The sequence below is a fragment of the Malaclemys terrapin genome, chromosome 4 (genome assembly GCF_027887155.1).
Source record: "Malaclemys terrapin pileata isolate rMalTer1 chromosome 4, rMalTer1.hap1, whole genome shotgun sequence".
Lineage (NCBI taxonomy): Eukaryota > Metazoa > Chordata > Testudines > Emydidae > Malaclemys > Malaclemys terrapin.
In genome coordinates this window covers 138846843-138872910 of record NC_071508.1, presented here as the reverse complement: position 1 = coordinate 138872910, position 26068 = coordinate 138846843, and the positions used below count along the sequence as shown (strand labels likewise).

Genomic DNA, 26068 nt, shown 5'->3' with positions numbered 1-26068 from the left:
CACCTAAGATGCGACAGACCTGTAGTGAATTCTCAGTTCAGGCTGAATTTCAACTTTCATTCTAAGCCTCCTTGATATGTGTTAGACTAATTTCTTTTGACCTAATATTTTCCAAAGTCTCTCAACCTCAGGAAAAATGCTTTTAGAAATTTTGAACAAATTCTCAATTTTCAATTATTGTAACTGTGCATGAAAAAAGAATATACATTATCCCATTCATTCTACCCTGAAAATGTGCAGATAAACAACAGTTGAAGGCGGAAACATCAAACAATTTATGCTGTAGCTCTCACTGAAATGTAAGGTGTATGCCAAGTATAAAAATAATTTCAATATAATGAGCATGTAACAGGGAGAAATTGTGTGCATCTAACATAGAATTTTACTTTATATTTTTTTCTTTGTTACTTTGGTTAATCTAAAAAACTTGAACATCTCAGAAAGACAAAGGCAATTTTAAAAAAATTAGGCAATATGGTACAGGAAGCCTGAGTGAAGTACATCTGTGTTGAAGAATTGTTAAGCTAAAGAGTTCCAAATCTGAACAGCTTGTATCTTTTTTCTGTTTTTTTCTATTTTTAGAAAAACTCTAAAGCTAATGCGATAGTAAGGCTGAGAAACCAACCACTCCAAAGTCAGAATATTCAGAGTTAAGACTGAATGATTAACCTTTACTCTGCCCCCTTGTTCATATGCCTTAAACTATGATCTCTCTTTATATCAGTGTATATAATATTTAAAATTTAATTTCCATAAAGTTATGACAAGCTGAGGGTCTGCTCCTAAAAATATAACAAACACTGCCAACAGATAAAATTTCCAAACGCACATATGTGACTCAGGAGCCTAAGCGCTTTAAAAATTATACACAATATTTTACACAACCTCACATATTGTACATATAGGCTGAGATTTTCAAAGGTGCTTGGAGATATGGATGCCTTATACAGCTTTTCAAATTTCAACTATGTTCTGTATGCCACACCATGCTATTGTGTAAAACTGACTCTGCCTTGAATCTACTAATATGACAATTTAGAAGATGAAGGATTTGATATTTAAGGAATTTCAGCAATGGTCCTGTTGTGTTTATGCCTGCACTGCTTCACCATCTTTTCTGATTAGAACATCAAAGTCTGTTAGAAAGCTCTTGACGATGGTAATTTCAGTACACTTCTTTGCTGGGTCCTGTGGCCGGATTACTGTCCTAATCCACAAAATGTTTACTCCTGGGCACAAAGCTTTTGATAGTAAGCACGGCACACAGTAATATTTGTATGATTGTGACCTATGTAAATAAAAAAGAAAATATCGTCTTTTTTTTATCATGAGTAGTAGATGTGGGATATTAGACCTCATTCCATTCTGCCTCCAGTTGTCCCTGCGTGGACCATCACGAACTTCTGGCCATCACAGAATATGTTTGAGTGGGAGGCACTTGAGAGTGGGTTGTGCACCTCACCTCGCTGGCCTTGCCTGAATGTATACAACTTGGTGAAATCTGGATCTCTGTAGCACTCTCTCATAGTTGACTTGAGGCAGGAGCCCATCTTTACTTACGTGAATAGACCAGTAGAAATCAATAGTGTAAATCCAGAGTAACTTACTGGAGTTAACCCTACTCTTATGCTAGTTACTTATTTTTTTGTATTACAGAAGTACCTACAGGGCCCAACCAAGTTCGGGATCCCATAGCGCTAGGCAATATACAAACACATATTAAGAGACAGTCCCTGCCCCAAAGAGTTTACAATCTAAGTAGACAAGTCACCCAAAAGATTGGAAAGGAAACAGAGGCACAAATGTGAAGTGCCTGCCCAGGATCACAAGTGAGTGACAGGTCTGGGAATAGAACCAAGGGCTCCTTATTCTCAGTCAATCATCCTGTCCAGTAGACCACACTACCTCCTTTCCTCCCCAGTTGAGTAACTCCAGATTCACACCATGTGAGATTGCAATTTAATACTGTGCATCTTCCCTGTATGGATGAAAGTAGCCCTATTTAGCAACTTCTGTGTCATTGTTTTAGCAGTTCATGAAGAAGCTCTGTTTCCATAATATCCAAGACAATAAACAAAGAGAAAGTCTAAGTCACTCTGGCATTTTGATTGTAACAACATTAAAACAATTAAAAAGTCATACCACTGCACAGATTTGTGTCATATTGACAAAATGAAATGCCTTTATCCAATATAAATTTTGTTAGAACAGATGTGTGTATTATAAACAAAGAAAAGAATGAATATGTGTCACTGAGATAAAGAATACAGCACTATGTTTATTCCCTTTGATTTTATAGTCACACAGTGATATATTTAAGCAAACATCCCATTTGTTGCTTTCTCATCTGGCTGACAATGGACTGCAAGAGGAGAATGCATAACTTCTTCGTGTGCCATTATTTCGTATAATCATCAAAGGGAAGGGCAGCTATTAGAGCATTTCTAAAAACTTAAATAGATTCTTCACCAATGTGTTTGTGTATCAATAATAGACTGACTTTTGCCAGCCTTGCAAGTGGCTGTTGAAAATAATAACAACCTGAGAAATTAGTCTGCCTCAAATCTGTTTGACTCTAAATCCTGCACATTCAATTCCATGTCTTTGAGTGGGTGTTCACAAATTACATAGTTTCCACTTAAACAACAAGGAGTCCAGTGGCACCTTAAAGACTAACTGATTTATTTGGGCATAAGCTTTCGTGGGTAAAAAAACCCCTCACTTCTTCAGATGCATCGTTTTCATTTAGGACTCAATCCTGTTCCTTTCAAAGCCCTTTATGAAAAACCATCTTTTACAATACTGCAAATGTTTACAACTCTTTTAGGGGTTTTTTTGTGTATAGGAAGCATCTTAATAGAAGGATTGACGCCATTAAAATATATTAATAACTTTCTGGATTTTCCTACTTTCTTATGTGGTAGTCTATAGCTAGCGATTTCCCAAGGCATTCTAGTTGGGAGGGTCCCAATTTTTCTCATTAAGGCCCCAGGTTCAGTAAGCACTTTAGCACATGCGTAATTTTAAGATCATGTGTAGGCCCACTGGGGTCAATGGGATTACTCCGGTGCTTAAAGTTAAGCATGTTCTTAAATACTTTGCTGAATTAGGGCCTAAAACAATTGGGGGATAGGTCCATCAATGAGAATTAGCCAGGATAGACAAGGATGGTGTCCCTAGCCTCTCTTTGCCAGAAGCTGGGAATGGGCAATGGATCACTTGATGATTACCCGTTCTGTTTATTCCCTCTGAGGCATCTGGCATTGGCCACTGTCGGAAGACAGGACACTGGGCTAGATGGACCTTTGGTCTGACCCAGTATGGCCGTTCTTATGGTAAAATATACAATTCAGCCAATAGGTCATTTTGAAGCTTTTCTACTTGTACTGGAATCCAATCTGAACCTTAGAAAATCTGTTCTCGGTTAAATTCAGCATTGGCAAAAAATATGCTGTAGTATCTGTGATGTTACAAGCTTCCTAAAATTGTAATCCAGATAGATACCCTTTTAATGCAGCATAAATGATGCAGCTCTGTTATGATCCCTGATAAATATTAAAGAAGTTCTGTCGGCAAGAAGAGAATTTATTAGTTTTGAAATCCAGTCTAATGCAACACAAAATCATCTCTAATTCTGCATCATAAAATCCAATCTAAGGCTAAACACAGCTGCTCATCTTCCAAGAGGAGACAGCTGAGTAATCTCGACGTGCCCACTGCCTTCTGTGGTGACGATGGAGAGAGCACGCTTGCCCTTACCTTAGAGAGCCACAGGGGATGAGGAGCTAAGCGGCACCAGCCGCATGAGCCCCCACAAGGTCCCATCACATGCTGCCAGGCAATCTTCATTTCACTTTTAATCAAGATCAGCATGCTGCAGCATATGCTCTAGCTAGCTCCAGGGCTTGACACCTCCCCCCACTCACACACACCCCCTAACAGACCACAATCCGACAAGGATGTAGTGCGTGGGATGGAAGCCTGGCCAGGTTTTTCCCTGCGAGCACTGTGCCTCGCAGAGTGTGCAGAAAAGAGAAATGGTTTCCTAATCACTAGCTCCCCTGCTACATTCTTCTTCCTCATCTTCTTCTAGGCCATTTGATTGTGTGTTCTTTCTTGCATGACCTATCTTCACCCCCGTTTCATTATTTAGGAATCAGACCCTTTAGCACTTTCAATAATTTCATACACAACACTCATGCCAGAACCAAAAGCTTTTTCTGTGCTTCTTTTCTTCATTTTCAGCTTCCCTTAAGTTTAAGTGCTAATATGGAAAGTTCATGTCTGATTGAACAGAACACTGCAATTCCTTTGGCAAAGGTGGACTGTATGTTCAAGTGGAAAATGTCTACATTAATGAGAGTCATAGTAGTAACTAGAGGGAAGCTGGAAATAACAGCATCACCATTGCTATCTATGCTTCAGTAAAAAGGGGATGTCTAGTGGTCAAGTGGCTAGGGTACTGGTGACCTCTGAATCAGGAGATCTCAGTTCTAATCCCAACCCTGCCACTGACCTACTTGAATGGCCTTGGGAATGTCAATTACTTTCTCTATACCTCAATTTTCCCTTCTATAAAAACAGTACTAGTAGTACCTTCCTACCTTTGTAAACGCCTTAGAAATCTATGGACAAAAATATATTATTATTATTCAGGGGCGAAAACAGTGGGAAATCTGTGATAATATCTTTAATATATAAAGGAGTGAAAATTTATTCCCATGTCATTCTAACATTCCATGAAAAAAATGTCTGTGTGTTGTATGTATATAGAAACGGATGATGGGATTTTTAGAAGCACGTACATGAGTTAGCAGTACAAGTTCCATTGACTTTCAATTGATAGTATTCACCTAATTCACTTGGCTGATCCCACCCACACACCAAAGTGTTTCCTTCATTATGGCATCAATCCAAGACATGCTTCACTTTAAGCAAAATTGAGGTCAGTGGAACTATTCATGTGCTTAAACTGAAGCACATGATTAAGGCCCTAATTCAGGAAAGCATCCCATTCAGGAAATCTATTGAATACGTGGTTAAGTGCTTTTTTGAATGGGGATGGATGTAAGAATGTGCATAAGTGCTTTCCTGAATCAGGGCCTAAGTGCTTTTACTGGATCAGGACCGATCTTTCTACCTTTTAGTCAATGAAGCAAATTGTATAGCACATTTCTATGAAATGATCAGCAAGTGAACCGGCTTGATTTGAATTCTATACCCATTTAACTGAATTTTTTAAATGATTTGCTTGTAATACTTGGTATGTTTCTGCTGTACTCAATGATCACAATGAATCTTGTGAAAGCACTGAAATTCAAGTTTTAAAATGCAGTTATTTTATCTGTATTATACGCACACACATGCATGAAGTATAGGCAGGGCTGGTAGCACTGCTTATTATTAGGGTTGCCTCACCCTTCCCATTATGAGACCCCATTTTCCATGGCTTATAACTTTGCCAAATGTTAACCATGTGAGCTGAAACTGTCCATGCCAGCTGTCTGCCTCAGGCTGAATTTTTAGTTGGAAAACTGCACGCAGAATGATTCAGCCATTTTCAAGAACAAAGTTAGGGGGGAAATTCACTGTTTTGCCCACATTAAAAAATTCTGCCCACCTTTTCCTAGAAAAGCTCAAGCGCCCCCATGCTTTGCACCAGGAACTTGAAATTCAGCAGGGGGAGGGAGGCGACCTTTGTGTCAGGGATGAGTCTTTTCCAGTATCTGTGAAAATCTGCCCAAATTTGGCCAGGTTATAGGCCCTTGAAAAAAATGCAAGTCAGACATATTCTGTAGAGACTTCTTAGATGTTAGCAGTTAAATTTCCCAAGATTCTATCCACAATGATCACGCTCCAGCCCAAGGCTGAACAGTCCTTTCCCTGCAATTGCAGCTCTGGGCTGCTATGAGCTGTTCTGAGTCTGGGCCCTAGAACTGGAAGGAGGAAGCCTGTCCGTTCTGTGCACTCAATGACCCTGCTAGGCCCATATAACGTGGAGGAAGAAGCTGACGGATTCGAATGCAGAGCCAAACCTGGAGAAGCAGAGGGACTAGATTGGGACAAGGAGCCTGGGGGGGGAGGAGGGTGGACTCTGTGACTGGAAGTTGGCAGAGCTGGGGAGAGGAAAGATGGGACTGGGAATTTGGATGGGAAGAACTGGCTGGGCAAAGAGATTGGGGCAAGGAACCAGGGTGGGATATCGAGATTGGACACTGTACCAGTGGAAGGAGATTGTGACTGAGAGCCAGTGGAGATGAGGAACATACGTGGAGGGAGGACTGGAGGCCAGTGTTGTGGAGAGTGACGTATGAGGAGCTGGGGGCAGGAGGGTGGGGAAGAAGACTGGGATGTGGATGAGAAGTCTAGGGAGAGGGAGCTGGGTTTGGTTAGGTGAAGAGAATGAGCAGATAGGGATGGAAAAGAGGTAGGTAGGATGAGAGACTGCAGAAGAGGTCACACTTGGGGGGGGGAAGAGGCAGAAGAGCTTGTGCCCACTAGAGCACACTCCTTTCCAGCAGGGCCGCCCAGAGGATTCAGGGGGCCTGGGGCAAAGCAATTTCGGGGGCCCCTTCCGTAAAAAAAAGTTGTAATACTATAGAATACTATATTCTCGAGGGGGCCCCTGTGGAGCCCGGGGTCTGGGGCAAATTGCCCCACTTGCACCCCCCCCTCTGGTCGGCCCTGCTTTCCAGAGCTTGGAATGGAACCCAAGAGTCCAGCCATTCCTCAGCAAATATCTGTGAAACCAACTGGCAAAGCATTCCACCTCCCTCCACTGCTGGACTACACAGAGGATGACAACTTACTACTGCTAACAGTTACTCAGTTAGCTCACATGGCAGAGATCTGTGGTCATGGATCTAAAGGTTCCAACCCCACTAAGGAGCCATATTGGTGTCATTGTAATGTCACATGATGGAATTTGCTTTTTCAAATTGCTTTCTTAAAAACCTAGGCAATTGTGCACAAAAAGTATGTTAAAGGAACATTTTTAATGTTGCCAAGTCAAGCACTGGAAAGGGAGATGCCAGAATTAAGGCTGCCATCATGGCCCAAGTCTGCTATATGTTTTACACACATATAGGAAGAGACAGTCCCTGTTCTAAAGAGCTTACAATCCAAAAACACAATGAAGAGGTAAAGAGCTGGGGAAAGAGATGTAAGCACAATAAGCATGATCAGGATGCTTGAGCACACACAGTTTGTCCGTTCCAGTTTTGTTCATTTGGGTTATTACTATTTTAGGGGGGAGAAATGCACTGGGGTATGTGGAGCAGAAAAAGGACATTCTGAATTCAAAAATCATGTGGCGTTGTAGCCATATAAAATTAGTCTTTTTTTTGCTCAGAAACTGAGCGTCTTTCATTGAGAAGCAGCAAACCTGGAACCACAAGATGCCATTTGTATAGAGCTGTTTTTCAGAACAGGAAAAGAATTTACATTTAAAAAATGGCATCACAGAGCCTTCAGGCAATGAGAGCCATCTCAATGAGAAGTGATGTCACTTGTGACATCAGCAACACGGAAGAATATGTATAACCTATTTCTATCTTATTTTAATACCGGTTAAACATCGGCAGCAGGATTGGTCCAAAATTCCATTTTAATTTTCACAAAAAAATTAAAAAGAAATGAAAAAATTGTTGTTCTGTTCAAAAATTTGCTGGATTTTTTTAGGCTTTTCAAGGATAACATTTGAAATGAAAAAAAAACCCAGAAGTGCTTATATTGGTTATATTAAAAATATTTTGGGGTTTTGATTGTTTTTACTTTTCTTTCTTTGTTCACTTGTTTAAAAGTGAGAGAAAATACACACACTCACTACTGGGTTACTAAATACCCTCTATTTCTTCTTTTAAATAAATAATACTGACACTATTTCCTAAAATACTAAAATATTAGTGGGTTACACTCGCATCAGCTAGGAATGGATGCCCTGCCCCCTACTTGGTCCCTGCACAAAGCACTGCAAGGAAGAAGATAAAGAAGACAGATATGCTGTCTCTTCATCAAGTGGGGACTTCCCCAGGCTGTGAGTAGGTGGGGGGTTTGGGCTGGATTCCATCAGACCCATGGCACTTGGACTGAAGACATGAGGAAAATGTGCAGACGTTGAGGAACCTGATATGGGTTGTGGTGTGGCCATTAAATACAATAGGATCCTTCACATTTTACAGTGTCTAGCATCTTCTATCAAAAGAACTTCCAGTCTCTTTATAAACATTAAATACACTGTGTTATTGCATGACAACAGTGTGATTAACTTGCAATGCTACTATACTGCACTGTTCCCTCCCATTGGACCGGAACTTTATTTCCTACTGTCAAACTCATTAGTCATTTTCAAGTATCAGAGGGGTAGCCGTGTTAGTCTGGATCTGTAAAAGCAGCAAAGAGTCCTGTGGCACCTTATAGACTAACAGACGTATTGGAGCATTATGCTCCAATACGTCTGTTAGTCTATAAGGTGCCACAGGACTCTTTGCTGATTAGTCATTTTCAGATGTTTAAGCCTCTCCAGACATACAAAGGTGTCACTTTTTTCTCCAGTTCTGACATTTAACAAGACCAATATCTGGGCAGGGAAATACCTTGATTTAAATGAAAGGTCAGCATTTCCTTAGGAGCTCTCCAATTTTTTTTCATATTGTAGCTTGCTTCTTAAATCCTGCTCTGTGGGACTCCACCTCTCCTCCCAATCCCAACCCTATACATTGGGGACCTAGAGTACTTTGTTGCAGAAAAAATTAGCTCATTATTATATAACAACCACCACACTGGGTCAGACCAATGGTCCATCTAGGACAGTATCCCGTCTTCTGGCAGTGGCTGATGCCAGGTGCCTCAGAAGGAATGAACAAAACAGGTAATCATCAAGTGATCCATCCCATGTTGCCCATTCCCAGCTTCTGGCAAACAGAGGCTAGGGACACTTCAGAACATGGTTTTAAAGGAAACAACATGACAATACTGGTTTGCAAACTGAAATGCATATCTAATACGCATACAAAGCAGAAGCCTGTCAATGTGTCATGAATAGGACCCTACCAAATTCACAGCCATGGAAAACGCATCACGGACTGTGAAATCTGGTCTGCCCCCGTGAAATCTGGTCTTTTGTGTGCGTTTACCCAGTCCTATACAGATTTCACCGGGGAGACCAGCGTTTGTCAAATTGAAGGCCCGGAGTGAAAAGGGAGCTGCGGGGAGGGGGCTCGCAAGATTTTAGGAGGGTCACGGTATTGCCACCCTTACGTCTGCATTGCCTTCAGAGCTGGGCGGCCGAAAAGCAGCAGCTGTTGGCTGGGTGTCCAGCTCTGAAGGCAGCGCCCTGCCAGCAGCAGCACAGAAGTAAGGGTGGCAATACCAGACCATGGCATCCTTACTCCTGCATTGCTGCCTTCAGAGCTGGGTGGCTGGAGAGTGGCAGCTGCTGACTGAGGACCCAGCTCTGCAGGCAGCAGTGCAGAAGGAAGGGTGGCAATACCATATCATGCCATCCTTACTTCTGCGCTGCTGCTGGTGGCAGCTCTGCCTTCAGAGCTGGGCTCCCGGCCAGCAGCCACCGCTCTCCAGCTGCCCAGCTCTGAAGGCAGCGCCGCCACCAGCAGCAGCGCAGCAGTAAGGTTAGCAGTACTGCAACACCCACTACAATAATCTTGCGATCCTCCCCCCACCGCACTCCTTTTTGCATCAGGACCCCTATAATTACAGCACTGTGAAATTTCAGATTTAAATAGCTGAAATCATGAAATGTATTATTTTTAAATTCCTATGACTGTGAAATTCGGTAGGGCCCTAGTCATGTACATTCCACTGTAAGGCCCCAAAGCAGCTATAAGCTCTATATGGAATTACCTTTGCACTCATGCAGGGCCCTACTTATTTTGGTGGGGCTCTGCAGAGGGTCCACCCACACAGATCCTCCCTGCAGGATCGAGGTTTTAATCATTCAATTTACTATTTGATTTAATGAAGTGATCTGCAACTAAACTTGTAAATTAAAGATCTATGGCTAAATGGTCTAATGGGATACCACAGGATTTGTTTATATATGTTACCTAATATAACACAGTAGGTCTTTTGTGGTCGAGATGGGTAATTAAAACCCTTGCTTACTGAGAAATAGAGATGATCTGGGTATACCGGAAAAATGTGAGCACCGCCCCCACATCATTAGAGATGGATATTTCATGTGCACAGTTGTACAATCTGTAAGTAGGCAGAAGCACTGCCTAGGGGTTCCTTCATATACACTTGGGCAGCTTTTTAAATCTACGACTGAGTCATTTTAGGTAACATTGTACAGTAACAGCTAAATACCATTTCTTCACTTTTTCCTCTCCTAATCTCTGCCCCTCTCCCTAAAGACCATAAATCCATTTAAATTAATCAACCCAATAATAACAGAACTAAAGTATATATAACCCTGCTTTAGATATAACTTCACAAGAATTCCACTAACACTTCCCAAAGAGGCTGTTTTATAGTGTACATCTGTTTGCATTAGAGGCACATATGTTTTTGCTACAAACTAACTGCCTGAATATTTTTAAAGCTGCCACCATTACGGAACACAAGCAAAACAAAAGAGTACACACCCACAGTTCTTCTGTCAAGAAAATCCTTATGGATTGAATACTCATGAAAGAGTGCTGTATGATCCGATTCTTTTATTTCAATTCTTCTGACTTCTAGGAGTAACTCTACTGCTGTTTAATTTACGCTACTTGTTCTTTTACAGTCTGACTCTTCCCTCAACAGCTAGAGGAGAATTTCATATAAAATATTATGGTATGTTTAGAGAACATTAAGGTTGCAAAATTGAAAATGGCCCTGAAACCATTCTTCTGTCTGAAAGTGTTTTACCTGCTATTGCTACAGGTAACAGCTAAGACAGGGGTGGGAAAACTATGTCCCGTGGGCCGGAACCAGCTTGTCAGGGCTTTGGATCCAGGCCACGGGATTGCCACCCCCGTGGCGCTGCGGGCCCCCCGCTGCTTCTGGAAGAAGCCAGCACCATGTCCCTGCTGCCTGGGGCGCAGAGGGCTCCGCGCGCTGCCCTGGCCTGCAGGCACTGTCCCCTGCAGCTCCCATTGGCCAGGAATGGGGAACCACGGCCAATGGGAGCTTCAGGGGAGGTACCCGCAGGCAAGGTCAGTGCACGGAGCCCTCTGCCCCCCCTCCTTCAGGGGCTGTAGGGACGTGGTGCCAGAGCAGCACAGGGCCAGGGCAGGCAGGGATCCTGCCCTGGCCCCGGTGCATGCTGCTGCCACCATGAAGCCGCTCCAGGTTAGCGGCGCCAGGCTGCAGCACACACCCTGAACCCCTCCTGCACCCCAACCCCCTGCCCTGAGCCCCCTGACTCACCCCACACCCCTCCTGCACCCAGGGCCGGCTCCAGGGTTTTTGCCGCCCCAAGCGGCGCAAAAAAAAAAAAAAAAAGCCGCGATCGCGATCTGCGGCGGCAATTCGGCGGGAGGTCCTTCGCTCCGAGCGGGAGTGTGGGACCGTCCGCTGAATTGCCGCCCAATAGCTGGACGTGCCGCTGCTCTCCGGAATGGCCACCCCAAGCACCTGCTTGGCAAGCTGGTGCCTGGAGCCGGCCCTGCCTGCACCCCAACCCCCTGCCCTGAGCCCCCTGCCTCATCCCGCACCCCTCCTGCACCCCTGCCCTGAGCCCCCTCCCGCACTCCACACCCCTAAGATCACTATAATTGCAAAGCACTAGAGGGGAAAAAAATAGCTCTGTTTTTTTAGCTTGTCTCCTTTGTACATTTCACAGCACTTTGCATCTAGTTCAGCGATTCTCTACCTTTTCCATACCAGAAATTCCCAAAGAATCTAGATGGGATCCAGCTTGAGCCTAACTCCCGTTTAGCAACACTAGACGGGCAGCAAGTGATTGCAAGGAGGTCACGACCTGTCCAGTTGGAAATCTCTTGTCCGCTTGGTTTGATATTTACATATAGACTATATTTTTCCCCCGAATAGAGTCAGCCAGTTACCCCTGATGTTTGTATGGGACTTTCACCACAGCAATGGGGAAGAGAACAATGTTTAAACAATAAAAAAAAATATGGTTGTGAAACAAGGTTGGCAGGAGATTCAGGGGCACGTGTAGCACTGGGAACTACATAGTGGTTTGTTTTTGTTTAACTAACTAGGATTCAAGTTGATGATGAGTAAAAATTTCAAAAGTATGTGACTTAAGATGCTACGTCTAATTTTCAAAAGTGACTTAGGGACTTAGGGATGCAGAACACTAAATTTAATTGAAAGTCAATGGCACTTCGGCTTCTAAGTAACCTAGCCACTTGTGAAAATATAGTTTTCCCAAGTAGCGCTGGATGAAATTCTTAAAACAAAACTCCTTTTGGTGAAAAATGCAGATTTGGCAACGCCAAAGCATTTCACAAATTCATACCGGTTTTGCCAAATTGTTTCAGTCAAAAAGATCAAAATATTTTGTTTCAACATTTTCAAAGGATTTTGAGTTTTTGGTTCAAAACATGACTTTCCGTTTCACAATTTCCTATAATTATACTAATAAATAAATAAAAATTTAAATGGTTGAAGCTGAAACTAAGCATTTTGATTTTGTTGAAACAAAATGTTTCTTTCAACCCTTTTTTTTTTTCCAAATTTCCATTTACCAATAAATCTTTTTGGTTTGACCTGAAACAATTTTTTAAAATTATTTTTCAGAATTGCCAACAAACCGAAAAATCCATTATTCACCCAGCTCTACTTCCAAGGGATCTAGATGCCTTTTGAAAATTTTACCCAGTAGCCCTTTAGCTCTAGAAAGCTTTAGAAAGTCAAGAAATACTGACATTTAGAGGGTAGGCATGAATCTTTACCCCTACCAACTAGCAAAGCATGACAGGTTTACAAACTAATCTTCAGAGAGCTTTATGGAAGGGGAGCAGTTATCATACCCATTCACACCCACAAAAGGGTGTGGTCTGCCAACAAGGAGGTGTGGCTATACTCCAGAGGCAGATTTTCAATGATACGTAGGCTCCTAAAGATGTAAATAGATGCCAAGTGGAATTTTGACAAGATTCCTCACTATGCTGGAGTGCCCTTTTGATATCTCACTAGGGGCCTATCTGCATTGTTTGGAACCTAGATACCTTTAAAAATCTGCCTGCAGGTGACTAGCACACAGGATGCTGTCTGCAGCATATGGTAACTGAGGACATGTGTTGCCTCCCTTACCAAGAAGAAGAGAACACCCCAGTGTGTGACATGGCTGCCTAAGGGCTCTGGTGTGCAGCATATGAATGAAACCCCCTCTGGACCACCCCAGAACAGCTCCTCCTGTTAACGGCAGGACTTCACTCAAGATGGCCAATTCAATCATGCTTAACACAGGTAAGGTCTGTCAGCAGCACAACAAGGAAATCAAACCAAATGCCAGTACATGACTAATTTAAACTGCTCAGTCATCAGTACATTTTTACATTGCTGTCACCAATTCAATTCATGGCCTGGTTGGAAAAGATTAAAATTGGAGTGTTTTATAGAGACTGATGTTGGCAGAAACCATGACATTGCCTCTCACAAGAAGGCTTCTCTCCCCCCAGTAATCAAAGCAGTGGGGTCAATTCCTCACAAGATTCCTCACTACCCTTCCTTGCCCTTACAGCAGTGTCCAGCAAGGCCTTCTTTCCCTTTCATCCTACTACACCCCTTATCTCTGATTCAGGCCTAGTGCTAGTGATTCATGCATCTCATGTCTAGACTGCTCTATCTGCACTGACCCTAAAGAACACCCAGAAGCTGCAGCTACAGCAGCACGCAGCCCTCTAAATGTGGCTAACCAACATGAATTCATGACTCTATGTTGGAAAGCAACCAAATTCCTGGTCCAGATAGAGGGCTTTGCCCTTTATCTCACCTAGGCTCATCTCTTTCTCGCTCTGTTCTCTATCAGGTCTGCTATAGTAGCAATGCTTTAGGTGAATGAACCCACTTTTGAACTTGCAATGGTTGGGGGCAGGCGAGGCTTGGAGGAGGGTCCGCGCTTACAGAACTGACTTCACAGGGTAATCAGGCTGCGCTCAAATCTCACCAAGCAGGCACCTGCTTAAGCCAGATAGAAAAGACACTCAAAACAGCTCTCCTAGAAAACCCACTGGCACCTCATCCCGACAAGAAGTCAGCTTAAATGGAGGTAAAAGGGTAGGCCTTCCCTGAAGAGGAACCAGGCGTATCTTATTTTGTAAAGTACCCATTACCACAGGGTTGAATGCACGCAAATAGCAGTGAAACCTGACTAAGACAGCCCCCGTCGCCCACACTCCAGTCCTGTCATTACAAGACACACCTCCTAAGAACACCCAAACAGAATGGTTGCAATTCTGCTCCACCTTTTTCAGAGGGCCATCATCAGTTGTTCACAATAGGCACCATCATACACATAACGTGTTTGGCCATTTTTAGAAAGTGCCATGCCTTCGAAACATTTCACTGGGGCAGAGTTTAGTTCTGTAATGTATCCTTTCCTGGGAGAATTCTGTGCTTGTGAGAGACTAGCCAGGCATACTGCAGGAAAGCTACTGGTGGTGCAAGTCCCTCACACAGCTCTACCACTGCACTTCAATCCTGACCTGCAGCACTCCTGGTGTTCCAGTTCTGAGTCTCCCTGGGCAGGTGCCAATCAAGTGGAGCGGTGCCAAACTACACGGTAGTTTCAGGTTTTGCAATACAGTCAAGTGTCCACAAGTGAGAACGGGCTCAATCCTGCCCTGGGGCACAGTACGGGGAAGTGAGTGGAAGTGAAAACCATGTAGGCAGCTCCCTCCCCTAGATCAAGAAGCAGAGCAGGATCTCTGTTTTGTGTTCAAGAAACTGTTAGGAAAGGAGGCGAGCTATAATGCCAGCCTACATGCCACCTCCTTCAAGGGACAGGATTTGCAGACCAGCCCTCCAGCCACCTAGCCCATATGTCTCTGTGAACAGATGGCTGTCCATGTGCCTGTCAGAATTTTGGGTGCTATGCATAAGACACATTTTAACAGCAGCAACTAGAGCTATCTGTCAGTTCACACTGCTCTTGTTTAAAGGAACTGCAAAGGGCCCTGCCCATTCTCACTCACTGGCCCTGTACTTCCAAGGGGCTCAAAGGGTATGTCTATATTGCATTGTAAACCTGGGCTCAGGCTCAGGTTTGAGCTCAAAATTCCCTACCCCATCACACAAATCTTTCTGACTCAGGTCAGCAAGCACTCAGGACCTGGGTCCTAGCAGGAGTCCTGCTGCGACTCAAGTCCAAGCTCTGTCCTTTTGCAGTGTGGCCTCAGCTCCAGCCGCAGTCCCGAAGCACAGAGTCTGTGTAGTGCAGTATGGATGCAGTAGCATGGTTGTCAGACCCAGATCCAGCAACTGTAAACCTAGGTTTAAAATGTCGTTTGAAGACTTGGAAACATGGAGTCCACAAGTGCAGGTCCCACAGACCCGCATTTACAATGCAGTTTAGACATGCGCAAATTGGCCAGGGAGCGTTAGGCATGAGGCCTCCACTGGCTGTAGAGAGGTCAAAGCCTCCTACTGCCCCAGGAGGAGAAGCCCAGGGAGGGCAGGAAGGAATCATGTCCCTCCCACACCTCCCATTGCTGATGGGAGAAGCAGAAGGAAGAAACTTCTGTACATAGGACAAACCGTCGTATGAGACAGTAGAGCCCTCAGAGTGCTACACTTTATTCATCGTTAAACATACAGTCCAGTGCATTCCTGCAGACATAAATCCTCCTCATTCATATTCCATTGCAAGCCTGCTATTATTTGTTGCTGTGTAAAGTATGATTTAATCTCCATGGCTGGTAATGATTTTTCCTGGGAGCTGCTCTATTACATATATTTTCATAGGGATTAAAACTAAATTCTACAGACCCTTGGGACTGCTCGCCTGGAAATCTGCCAGACAAGCTTCCAATTAAGGCATCATACACTGCTCAACTGGTGTACAGGTTTTGCCACTGCTTAACACATTTGCTAGATAACCCTGCCTGGGTCACGCCCACAGCACCCACGTGGCTGACTCCAGTGTGCCGAAAATGAACTGACTAACGTCACTTGAACAATAAAAGAATACTCTGGAATGAATTATTTGCTGGCTTTTAGCAACAACAACTTATCTTAGCACTGGAAGCAGACCACACCACACTCCCAAACAAGAGATCTGAACCTGAGAAAAAGCAAACCTGATGTGTAGGAAGCAGAGCTGCAGCCTTCAGAAGGTCCTGTTTCAGCACAGTTCACTCACAGCTCATTAGGAAGGGCTCTTTTACACGGAAAGGTGTATCAGATGAGAACACCTGACCCACTTTCTGCAATAAATGTCTCTCCAGCTTGTAAAACTAAACTAGGGGAATGTTACTGAAATGAAAGCTTCCCACGAACCGTAACAAGGCTGAATCATGACTACAGTAAATGATTATGTTTTCACTGTTTCCAATTTACAGATGCAAGGCATTGCGCTGTATATGTTTAGTGCCAAAAGAATTGTCATCGTTTTGACCTTTGAAGGCAGATAGCAACTCACATGATAATAGTCTGTAACTGCGCTTTGTGGAAATTGCTGCAGTAACTACTAGAAATAGGCAAAGCTTCTACAGGAGGTTTACAACCACATAAATTATGATGAGCCATCACAAAACTAGCTTGAATTAGCAAACTTTGCCCTCTGTAATTTAAACCCAGTGATTCTTTTAAGGATGAGTCAATGTAAAAAAAACAAAAAAACAACCCCACCTATATTTTACTCTCAAGGGAAGCCTGGACTATGTTTTACAATACCCGCTCAGAGGTAGAATGGCCAAACAGAACTTCAAGGCTCTTCAGAGGGCTAAGGCATGAACAAGAGATTCTTCTGGGGGTCTCATATTCAGAGATAGAGCAGACACGGTTAAGCACTCACTCATTGTCTCAGGTGTTCTTCAATAACACGGCTATGATCTTCCACTTATTGAAGGAAACCCTGCAGCACTGTAATCCCTGCAGAGAGGCAAACATTGAACTTTGGTGCTGCCCCATTTGAGATGTTCACCTGTATGTGAAATAGTGGGACGGACTGTGGGCTCCTGATTACAGGAGCAAGCCATGGCCTGCTCCCACCAGGACAATGCCAGGAGGCCCAGAAGTAAGGTGCCACCAGACTCCTTGTTGTTCTAGTAGAGAGGAGTGGTTGGTAGATCTGAGAAGAAGGCAGGGCCACACAACAGCACAAGCATTCCAGACTCTGTGGGGAAATCCATGGGCCAGCCCCTCCATAGGCTCTTGGACAGAATGGCTCCCTCAGAAGCCATTTATTTCCTCCCTGCCCACACCAGGCACTCTCTGAGAGGGAAGTCTCTGAGATTTCATGCTGATAAAGGCAACAGTAATACCTAAGAGGTTCCCAAGGCATGGTGTCACAGACAGCCAAGCAGCCCATCACACACCCATCACACCCCTTCATCGGCTGGGGATTCTGCAGGTTGATGGGCAGGAAGGATACCATGTTGTCTCTCCTCCCATTTCATCCACAGCTGCCAAGTTCCAGAGCAGGAGGCAGCACAGGATGATTTTCTTGGTGCTGGAGGGAGATATGGCTTTGGTTACTCCCAATGCTCCCAACATTCACCATCTTGTTTTCTCTCCTTCTTTCGTGACCCGCGTCACTTCCTCCCTCCAACCCACCTCGTTCCAGAGCCCGCCCCTAGAACCGGCTTTGCTGCTCGTGTGCTCTTTACCCACCACCTCTTTCCCGCCAAAGCAGAGCTGAGCACTAGCATGTGCTAAGCAGAGATAGGAGCTGATCAATGCCTGTGTGCCTAGATCTGGCCACATAGTTCAGCCAGAGCTGAAATGCGATTGAGAGAGGGGAGGGAAGTGGCAGTTTCCACAGCTCTGCCTCTATCCATCTTAGTTACTTCTGTGGCCACCCAGCACTGTAGAATCTGAGCACCTCACAGGTGTTTTGCCTCATAGCACCTCTGTGAGGGAAAGAAGTGTTATTATCCCCATTTCACAGATGAGGAACTGAGGCAGAGAGACTGCAGTCATATAGGAAGTCTGCGGCATAGTCGGGAACTGAACCCAGGATCTCCCAAGTCTCAGGCTAGTGCCCTAACCAAGGATGATCCTTCCGCTGCTGGCAGCAAAGGAGTGAAGCATTGTGCTGAAGCATTGTCCCTAATCCTCCTCCTCCTCCTCCCTGTTCATCCCAGTGCTCTTTTCTGTTTTCTGATGGCTCTTCTGCTTTCTGCATGGTATGCAACCCCATCTTCCTCCTTACCCTCTATCCTTTTCCTCTTTGCCTCTTTCCCTCACTATTGTTCTTTCTTCTCAGAACCTCTCCTGTACGGATCTTGCAGAACCGGGTCTTCAACCCCAACCCATGGATTTCAAAATGAAAGTCACCCGATTTGGTAAGTTTCACATTCCTGGTCACACATCTCAGGCTCCTTACCCAGCATGTTCAATTATGTGAAATTGACCAAACCCATTCAGTTACTCTATGACATCAACTGCAGACCTAGTATAACAGGGACTTTGTCGGAGGAAATCACAAAGGGGGAAATTGGAACACATAAGGGGAGAGCGTAAGTTGCCAGGAGATAATGGGCGGCTTGAGGGAAAGGTCCCTCATGCAGGATAAGATAGCGCTGCTTCAGGCAAGAGACTTGACAGACATATCCGCTCTCTCCAATCTGTGCAGTAGAGGAGATGCAATGACCTAATCAAAGCAAAATGAGCTATAATAAACTGAATTCCCAATGCACTTTCCGCCTCCAGAAACAACAAAAACAAAATACACATTTATACAGCACAAACTTCACTCAAGAGTCACAGGTGCCTTACAATAAAAGCAGCACTGTTTATTATAGTTTATCTTTTTAAAAGTTCAGACGCAGCAAACAAAACTGTTTTTAACTTAGCATTAAACACCAAGATGGCCTGAGTAAGTCAAAGAGATAGCCAAGGTATGTTCCAGGAGCGTAGTTGTTAAAAGCACTCTCTCCTGAAAAAGGAAAGGTGATCTCTCTCAGAAAGACTAAACAACCTGCCAAACGTGACCGCAGTGAACAGCCAGGTGACCAAAGATCTGTTAAATGTACAGCCAACCACATTCTTGCATCTGAAGAAGTGAGGTTCTTACCCACGAAAGCTTATGCTCCCAGTACTTCTGTTAGTCTCAAAGGTGCCACAGGACCCTCTGTTGCTTTTTACACATTCACTTTGTTTTTCCATAGGGAAATTTGTGCTGTCAGCTGCACAGCTTTAACGCTTCATTAGTTTTGAAATGTATGCCTTTTGGTAATGCTGGCCACTCATATAATCTCTCCAGATACACTTTCCTCTTCCAGATAACTTCGCTATTGAAAATAGCAAACTTCTGGCTTGCACACGTTACTGCTTGTTGATAATACAGCAAAGAATTTATTTCATAGCTGAAGATTGCATGCGTAGGCAATTGGGACTGTGATGAATTACTATCTCTGTTTCCAATGCTAAGCTTAAGACATTTATTTGGCAGTTAGAAAAATGTTGCCAATACCAAACTACTGGTATTAGCAAACATTTACAGGATTAGCACTATAGTTTAGCATCTCCCAAAGAAAAAAGTTCTTTTCTGGCTTATTACAGTTTCTCCTGCATGCTTTCTTCCTTGTATAGCTCCTTTTTGGTTTTCATACAGTCAAATTGTCGATGATGTACACACTCAAATACACACGCACAATCCAGCAGGCCTAATTAGTGTACGCATATACCATGACTGCAAAGCACAAGCCTGATATTTGCAAGCAGGCATGGCTAGTTAGATGGCTAACTAGCCATGTAAGCAATCAAGCGACCCATTTGTTTTATTTAGATTTAAGTTTACATTGCACTCACAATTATGATACCTGAATGCACAAATTAGGTCCACACAATTGGGCATGTAGATTTATATGGGCTCATCTTTGACAATCAGATCCTCAAGCATTCACTATTAAATCTGCAAAAGACCCAAACTTCTACTGATTTAATTTTAAAATATAGATAAAAAATTAGGTTCTGCTCCCTGTACCTCCCTTCTATGGGCAAAATCCTGCTCACCTTACTCACATGAGTAGCTACACCAATGCCAATGAGATTAGACACTTGAAAAAGGCAGGTAGGATTTGGCCCCCTCGCTGTTCATTCTCTGTACATGCAGATTTTCAGGCTCTGTCCCAGTTCACCCTGATCCCCACAATCCCAATCACCAATTCCATTGGATAGTTCATAGAATCATAGGATATCAGGGTTGGACCGGACCTCAGGAGGTCATGTAGTCCAACCCCCTGCTCAAAGCAGGACCAATCCCCAACTAAATCATCCCAGCCAGGGCTTTGTCAAGCCTGACCTTAAAAATCTCTAAGGAAGGAGATTCCACCACCTCCCTAGGTAACCCATTCCAGTGCTTCACCACGCTCCTGGTGAAAAAGTTTTTCCTAATATCCAACCTAAACCTCCCCCACTGCAACTTGAGACCATTACTCCTTGTTCGGTCATCTTCTACCACTGAGAACAGTCTAGATCCATCCTTTTTGGAACTCCCTTTCAGGTAGTTGAAAGCAGCTATCAAATCCCCCCTCATTCTTCTCTTCTGCAGACTAAATAATCCCAGTTCCCTCAGCCTCTCCTCATAAGTCATGTGCTCCAGCCCCCTAATCATTTTTGTTGCCCTCCACTGGACTCTTTCCAATTTTTCCACATCCTTCTTGCAGTGTGGGGCCCAAAACTGGACACAGTACTCCAGATGAGGCCTCACCAATGCCAAATAGAGAGGAACGATCACGTCCCTCGATCTGCTGGCAATGCCCCTACTTATACAGCCCAAAGTTCTGCAATGATAGTGATGTGCCCAGCCTGTGTGTCACTTTGATAACACTTAGGATCACTGTCGATATCAGCCTCTGGGATGGGCAAAGACTTTTGTTAATATCAAACCTTTGGTTCCAGCATGTATCTTTCATATCTCTATCACATGTTTCAGAGAAGAATGTAAAAACAATGTGCCCTGTTGCAGGAAATGCGAAGAAGATGACAAGCCCCATGTCCTCCGCTCCTGCCCTGCCCCAGGTCATTTAATGATGTTGTTCAATTACCTGTGAAAGTCCCTTCCTCTGCACAGCATTAGAGCTCTCCAGAAAAAGCAAGGAAAATAAGATTATTTAAATATTTAAGATGCTGTAAAATCATTCTACTGTCCCAATACTCAGACATCTGTATCATACATAGTATCAAACACCATCGACAAAAAATGTTCAGCTAATCACCACCTGTGTATTTTCTATGTCATATACACAGTAGCTCAATAATGATCTAGCTTTGGGGAGTTGATTTTTATAGATTGCAAGGTTAACTGAAACACATTACGTAAAAAACTCATTAAAAGCAAATTGTATGACACCACACTGTAGACATGCAGTCAGATTGCTGATTCCCCCAATCTTAAAAACAAACTGAACGTGTTAAAAATAGTAAATAGGTTTAATAAGCTGAGGAGTTTAAGAAAGTTGCTTTTTACAGTTCAGTATTTTGAAAGATGGACCCAGGTGTTAGCTGAGTTAATTAGCAAAGAGATTAAGCAGATCCTAATTAGAAAGGTTTTGTTTGCATCCTTGTTATATAATCACTTAGTGGTTGTACAGAGCTTTGACAATGTAAAGCATTAGTAGAAGTGCCAAGTATTATGATTATTAAACAGTAAAATATTTCCCTCTTTCACCCATATTATATTAATATTTATTACATTTTTCAACAATCCCCTGCTATCGTTTGCCAGCTACTCAAACGATGCTATATTTTGAAGATGATTCTTCATCAAAAGAACTGTCCGGTGCTCTTGCCTAGACAGCATAAAACAAGAAATAGTCCTTTGTACTGTCATTTTAAAGCCATTTTAGAGGAACTGCGAAATAGCAGGAAAGTGAGAAGAGGTACAATATAGTATCTTGCAATGATCTCCTCTACCTCCAGCTTCCATGGTGACAAAAGTTACTGTTCTCCGGAGATAAAAATAGAGCTTACAGTAAAACCAAGCCAATGTGATAAAGGCACAACCACCTTATGCAATCATCATGCTTTTTTGAAAAACAGCTAGGACACCTTGATTGTTTTAATACTATGGGCTAATTTCAGCTGGGCACCATCAGTGTGTGTGTGTGTGTGTGCAAATTTTAACCAAATTCAAATTAAGACTACTCAAAATTATCTTTAAAAATGCAAAGAAATCCTAGCCTCACTATACAACAGTGATCATACTTAACCTAATCACAAGCTCGGACAATAAAATTGTTCAATTTTTCAGTTGAGGTTTCAGCTTTATTCCCTGGTTATTTATCTGCAGTGGAAGATGCTAAAATATACTCGATGTGTCAAGAATGCTGATGCCAAGCATAGGATGCTGAAAATGCAACTAATTGTTAACAGTACAACGATCCAATCCATATAGTTTAAATATTTCTCTTTTATTACTGTATTAATGCAAAGATCTACATGCAAAATAAAATAAAATGATTCTACTTACAGCCAACCATCATCATGGCCACCGAAAATATCTTCTCTCCATCTGTGGTTGGAGCTATGTTTCCAAATCCTATTGTTGTAAGGCTTGTCATGGTAAAGTAGAGAGAGGATATATACAATGAGTCTTTGCTGGGGCCTCCTTCCCACTGCCCTGAGCCGCTGGTATTGTACCGATAGGGTGCCCCTATACTCAACGCCAACTGGTAGAGCCAGCTGTCTGTCTTGATTGTATTAGTGACTTCATCTATAACTTCATAGTCCCCAATGCTGTACCATATACAGGCTAGCCAGTGGGCCACTAGTCCAAAGACACAGACCAACAGCACTAGTACTGCAGCACCATATTCCAGATAATGGTCCAATTTCCTGGCAACACGACCAAGGCGTAGAAGTCGCACCACTTTTAAGGAACTGAAAAGGCTGCTGATCCCCTAGAAAAGAATAAGTTTCATTACATCATCAGAAATACGCTATTGAGTAAAACAGCATGTAACACAGCCACTCCCACATTTGCCCTGAGTAACCCTTCCATAAATATTTTTCTTTAACGTTCTAGACAACAGAAGATTGTAAACTCACAAAAACCTCAGTCGGCTAGGTCAAGTTCAGTGCTTACTAGACAAGCCAATGAGCTAGGTCATATCAGATCTCTTATGAGTACTGAAATAGCATTAGGAAGCAAATAAGAAACAGCAGGTGTGTTTAATATAAGTGGCTAAGGGCCCAGTCCTCTACCATTTTTAAGTCAATGGGAGGTTTAGCATAGATTTCAGTGGGAACAGGTCCAAATTTAAGTACACAATTGAGAAGGAGGCTTCTCTAGGTTTATCAAAGAATTGTACCCCCTGCAGGACAGTAAATAGGAACACAGAATTGCCATACTGGATCAACCAATGGACCATCTGGTCCAATATCCTGTAGCCAGTGCCATATGCTTCAGAGGAAGGTGCAAGAAAACTTGTAAAGGACAGCCATGGAATAACCTGCAGACCAGGGAAACTTCTACTATACCACCCATCAGTGAGTGGCTGGCCAACGTCCTGAAACAAGAGGGATTACACATCCCTTATTATTTGTAGTCGCATCCAATGTAATGTGGATGTCCTCATTACCCATATAGATAGCTCGCTAATTCTGAGGGCGGGATACTTACCTAATCACTGACCGCCAATTGCTCTGCTTAGTGGGTATCAGATACACCAAGAGCCACTAGTCAGAAATGTAGACGAAAGATAATTTACTTGCTGGTCAACAGACAGTGTAGGTATTTCCATACAGTAATTTTTTTTTTTTTTTACTCAAGTAAAGTACAAATAAATGGAAGCAAATACTTAGGAAATAGACGCACAGAGAAATGTTTAAAAAGTAACGGAAACATTTGGGAAGGAGCAGAAAGTGTGTATATCCCCCTGAATGCAAGTATGATTCACAATGGTTTTAATGAAAGTTATACATGCAGAACAGAAGAAAAATAAAGCTCCCAATTTATTGTAATCCCATGATATAACTAACTTTTGCATTAAATTAATTAGTGATTCAAAATAGAAGCTGTACAAAGAAAGATTTCTAATATAAAATACTAAGAAGTCACAGACATTTAATTTAAAATAGAAATTAAGACACAGAATGCAATGAGGCAAACATTCTAAGTTTCTGTGCCAAGATTAAATTGCACTTTTCTACGCATCATTATTGAATCAGTCTAGTCAAAACATTAGCTAATTATATTATCAAACTGTAAAATACTGGAATTCCTGTAGTTAATATTAGCATCAAAAAAACCTTATTCCCCTTATGCATCTGTGTCTCCTATCACAGACTGTATTTGAAGGGTAACCTGCGACTGATATTCTAGATTCATACATTAGACAACGGTCTTGTTTTTTAAATCCAGCACGTTTTTCAAATTCAGTCACTTTGTTTCAGATCCCCAAATCCTTAAATTGAAGATCTATAACTGCATTGGAATGCATACAATGACTGATACTAAGAAAGGAAGTGGAATTTTCCAATTTTGATTACTATATTCTGCATTTAAGTTCTTTCAATTTTACACAAGGTATCCTTACTCTGATTTCCAACTGAGCAGATGCCTGTTCGTTTTCTCTGTAATACGTGATTATTGGTAGAGCGCTGAAAATCTGCGGATATCCACTTTATATCCACAGACCATGTTTGTGGACTGGATGTGAATACAAACTTTGTATCCGCACAGGGCTCTAGTCCCGTTGGGCCATGGCACATTGTGACCCTCATGTCAAAACCATTGAAGTAAATGGAAAAGATTCCCACTGACTTCACTGAGCACTGGGCTGGACCCAGCCCAACTACAGTCTAAGAGACCCACAAAGCAAAAGCCCCAATACACATATTTTTTAAAAAGGGAGTATATTCTTATGATACTACATTGCACCAAATTCATCCGCGGTGTCACTCCACCGAAGTCAGCACTTTACACATTATAGGCCTGATCCCGAAAAGTTCCAAACACCTTCTGTGAAATCAACGGGAAAAAAGAAGAGAATGGGAGAAAGTCCCTGCAGAATAGGGCCTTGTAGTGGGGACACCATTTGCCTGGCTCCCTCCTGTGGCCAGAGGTGTTTCCACAGCACCCTGTCTGCCCCCTCTCTTTGGGGCCCCTTAGAAGTGCCCTATAGTCTTTCAGGGGAGGGTTGGTGGTAACCCTGAGAAAATGGGTCAGTAGCCCAAAGTAATTCAAGATAGTCCTCCAAACACAAAATCTGTCATAGCAACCCCATAGTCTCCAAAGCTCCTGCTAACCACCGAGCCTGCCAGCTCTGCCTTCCTTCAGCGCACGCAATGTTCCGAGAGGGAAAGCAGCATGTACACTCCTCTCCTTCTGACGGCTCCTCCTGATTGGTCGGGAGGGGAGCCCTGCCCCAGCCTGCAGTATAGGGCTCCTGATCCCAGGACCTTAAACTAACAGTCTTCCCATCCCACTGCTAACTGCCTGGAATCACCTCCTCTCTTCCTCGTTCAGCCAGTTTCCGTGCCTGTGTTCACACCAATATCCCTGGGATGGGGGTCTTCTGCCCACACCCACACCCCGCTTAGGTTTAAAGGGAAGTACACCCCATTACAGGCCCCAATACCTCTTTCAAGTAGGTATGTATTATTCCCCTTTTACATATGGAGAGACTGAACCAGAGATTCAGTCCACTGTCAGGCTCGGATTAAAACTCAGGAGTGTCTTATTATTCTTATTTATTATCTGTATTGCTGTAGTTTCCAGGACCCCTCGTCATTAACCTGAATCCCATTGTGCAAGGTGCTGTACAAACAAAAGGACAGTCCCTGCCCCAAAGAGCTTACGTAACCCACACACCTCCTTGGGTGTGGTGTTCTGTCCCATCTAGTGGCACTGAGACCACTTAGAGAGAGAGTTAAATGAGTCTGCTCTACAGCCTTAGCTAAGAAGCAGTTGGCTTTTAACTCATGCAGTAGCGGTTCATGCACTAAGCTCCAGAGGTTCCCAGTTCAATCCTGCCCACCGACA

At 43.2% G+C, this 26068-nt stretch overlaps 1 protein-coding gene across 1 annotated transcript in view; it reads right to left on the bottom strand.

The window, feature by feature from the left end:
- The window catches only part of KCNH5 (potassium voltage-gated channel subfamily H member 5), a 227699-nt gene that overhangs the window by 134656 nt on the left and 66975 nt on the right, over positions 1 to 26068 (bottom strand). The window contains exon 7 of the mRNA XM_054027148.1: positions 22553 to 22982. Coding sequence (XP_053883123.1) covers positions 22553 to 22982 — 430 coding nt within the window. The remainder of the gene's footprint in view (positions 1 to 22552; positions 22983 to 26068) is intronic.